The 3,151-nt window shown below is 43.8% G+C and overlaps 1 protein-coding gene across 1 annotated transcript; it reads left to right on the top strand.

The window, feature by feature from the left end:
* Positions 1-209: 209 nt before the first annotated feature.
* LOC105272153 (uncharacterized) lies at positions 210-1,214 on the top strand. Its single transcript, XM_011314098.1, has one exon. It carries the CDS (start codon positions 210-212, stop codon positions 1,212-1,214), a length of 1,005 nt encoding a protein of 334 aa, XP_011312400.1.
* Positions 1,215-3,151: the final 1,937 nt, after the last annotated feature.

Genomic DNA, 3,151 nt, shown 5'->3' with positions numbered 1-3,151 from the left:
TTGGAGTATTACTTTTGTTGTAACAATAAATATTGTTAGCCAGGAATAATCCATCCTTTAAATATTATTGTGGGAAAGGAAAACAGCCCACTACATTGGTGACCCCGACGTGATGCGGGTGGATTTAAAAAGGTAACCTCAAAGTCACCACGTTGCTCCAAAACGAACCACGGCAAGCCTGACTCCTTCAATCGACGCAACCCGTTAAGATGACGATTGAACATTCTCCAACACGTTCGGGAAATAACGACGCAGACCTTGGAAGCCAGGAAACTCGTTTACAGCAACAGCAACTAGTAATTGATGAACTCCAACAACGTCTCCAACATCTCCAAACAGAAGGGACGTCTTTAATCCCAGGTACACACTCCCAGCCAGGTATTTTACCATTTCAGACACAGGGTGACACAGTACCTACTCAGACTTTGGCCGCCATCAACCAAATTAAATTACCAGGATTCTGGAAAACCAACCCAGATCTGTGGTTTATTCATGCCGAAGCTCATTTTTACACGAAGAAAATCACAGTCGACAGTACCAAATACTTTCACGTGGTTTCTGCTTTGGACGCCGACTGCCTCAGACAGGTATCGGATATCATCAGACACCCTCCCGAAGCAGATAAGTACAAAAATATCAAAGATGAACTTATTGAAAGATTTAGTGATTCCAAAGAAAAACAATTACATAAGCTTCTCACAGGATTGGAACTAGGCACCAGGAAGCCTTCTGAACTCCTCAGAGAAATGAAAAATCTCTCTGCTGGTTGTGTCACGGATGAAATGATACGTACACTCTGGTTGAACCATCTCCCAATTACATTACGCAGCATTCTATCCGCAACAGATGATCTTGATGTAGACAAAATGGCCACGTTAGCAGACAAAGTCAACGACGTAACTTCTGGACACACAGTTATGGCTACACACACTCGCAATACCACCTCCAGTTCCACCGTGGAAGAGCAAGTACGAAAGTTGAACGAAAGATTCGAGACACTGGTTCAAGGGTTCAGTGAGCTGACAGCTAGAATCAACAGGTTGAGTCCTACACATCATCGCTCGCGGTCCAGGTCGAAATCAACTAATGTCAACTCTGCGAACAACTCCAATCGTTCGGGAGTATGCTTCTACCACTGGAAATTCGGCGAGAAGGCGAAGCGATGCATCGAACCCTGCTCAGCCAGTTCGACGACTGGACAGGCGGAAAACTGATGAAGCTGTCGTCAATAAATTCCGTTGACGACAGCATCAACCAAAATATTCCTACAGAGAAGAGATTACACATGATCGACATACTCACTGGACAGAAATTTTTAATTGACTCTGGATCAATTGTCTCAGTGCTTCCTGTGAAGTATTTCGCCGTCAACCCTAAACGCGATGCATTTAATCTCTATGCTGCTAATTCCTCGGTAATTCATACGTACGGAAACAAAATACTTACGTTGGACTTCAATTTGAGGAGAAAACTTACGTGGACGTTCCTCCTTGCTGACGTAGAATCAGCAATTGTAGGAGCGGATTTTCTATCCCACTATTCGCTGTTGATCGATTTACATAATCAACAGGTCATTGACTCCATCACTTCACGTACTTCAAAAGGCGAAGTGTACCGGACGTCACTCTACGGGATATCAACACTAAGTTTCAATCATAAATACCGAGATTTACTGCAAGACTTCATAGAGATCACTAAACCATCACGCACACCAACTTCACAAAAATCTTTCTTTGCACACAGGATCATAACCACCGGACCACCAGTCGTCGAACGTCCTCGTAAATTGGCTGGGAAAAAAGCCATTGCAGCCAAAAATGAAATTAATATTCTGTTGGAATCCAATATTCTCAGACCATCCAGCAGTCCATGGGCCAGTCCAATTCACCTCACCGAGAAGGCATCAAATGGCTGGCGACTTTGTGGAGATTATCGGAAGCTAAATGCACTGACGAAACCGGACAAATACTCTCCACCTCTCATCCAAGACCTCTTTCCACTTTTATTTGGCAAAAAGGTTTTTTCTACTCTGGACCTAGCTCGTGCATATCACCAAATACCAATGCACGAGGATGACATCGAGAAGACGGCTATCACCACACCTTGGGGCCTTTTTGAGTACCTCGTCATGCCATTTGGACTTCGTAATGCAACACAAACGTTCCAGAGATTCATTGACTCCATATTTAGAGATCTGGACTTTGTTTTTGTCTACATTGACGACATTCTGATAATGTCAGCAACGCCTGAAGAGCACGAGAAACATCTCAGAATAATTTTTAGAAAGTTACATGAGCAGGCTCTTACCATCAATGTGGACAAGAGCGTACTTGGACAGTCTGAAATTAACTTTCTCGGTTATACTATCACTGCTGAGGGCTATCGACCGTGTACGAAGCGTGTGGATGACATCATTAATTACCCAAAACCTGTCACAGTCATAGAGCTTCGCAGATTCTTGGGAATGTTAAACTTCTATCGCAGTGTCCTTCCCCACGCAGCAGCGCACCAAGTACCCCTAAATTCCTACTTAAAAAACACTCAGAAAAAGAATGACAAAACAAGGATCAATTGGACCACTGAGGGGGAGCAGGCATTTGAAAAGTGCAAGCGGAGCCTAGCCTCTATTACACTCACAGCATACTTATCACCTACTGCGCCTCTCATTCTCACAACAGATGCCTCGACAACAGCTCTTGGAGCGGTATTAGAACAAATTGAGGACAAAACAACAAAACCAGTTGGATTCTTTTCGAGGAAGCTGAGTGACACTGAGACTAGATACTCCACGTATGATCGTGAACTCCTGGGAATCTTCTCCGCCATCAAACATTTCAAACATCTGCTGGAATGCCGTCAGTTTATTATCATGACTGATCATAAACCATTAACCTACGCTTTCCAACAAAAGCTGGAGAAAGCTTCTGATCGACAATTGAGACAGTTAGATTACATCTCTCAATTCTCAACTGACATCGTTCACATCAAGGGTGAGGACAATATTGTAGCTGATGCTCTCTCTAGGATCAACGCCATCAGTACGATCAACATGCCAACACCACTGGATTCTCGCACCATACAACAGCAGCAAGAACTTGATGAGGAATTGCCCGCTCTGATTGCCAGCAACTCCTCACTCAAACTGCAAAAA

Source organism: Fopius arisanus, unplaced genomic scaffold, assembly GCF_000806365.1.
Source record: "Fopius arisanus strain USDA-PBARC FA_bdor unplaced genomic scaffold, ASM80636v1 scaffold00146, whole genome shotgun sequence".
NCBI classification, from domain to species: domain Eukaryota; kingdom Metazoa; phylum Arthropoda; class Insecta; order Hymenoptera; family Braconidae; genus Fopius; species Fopius arisanus.
Note: the sequence above shows the minus strand (reverse complement) of the source record. Positions and strands in the feature narration are given on the sequence as shown.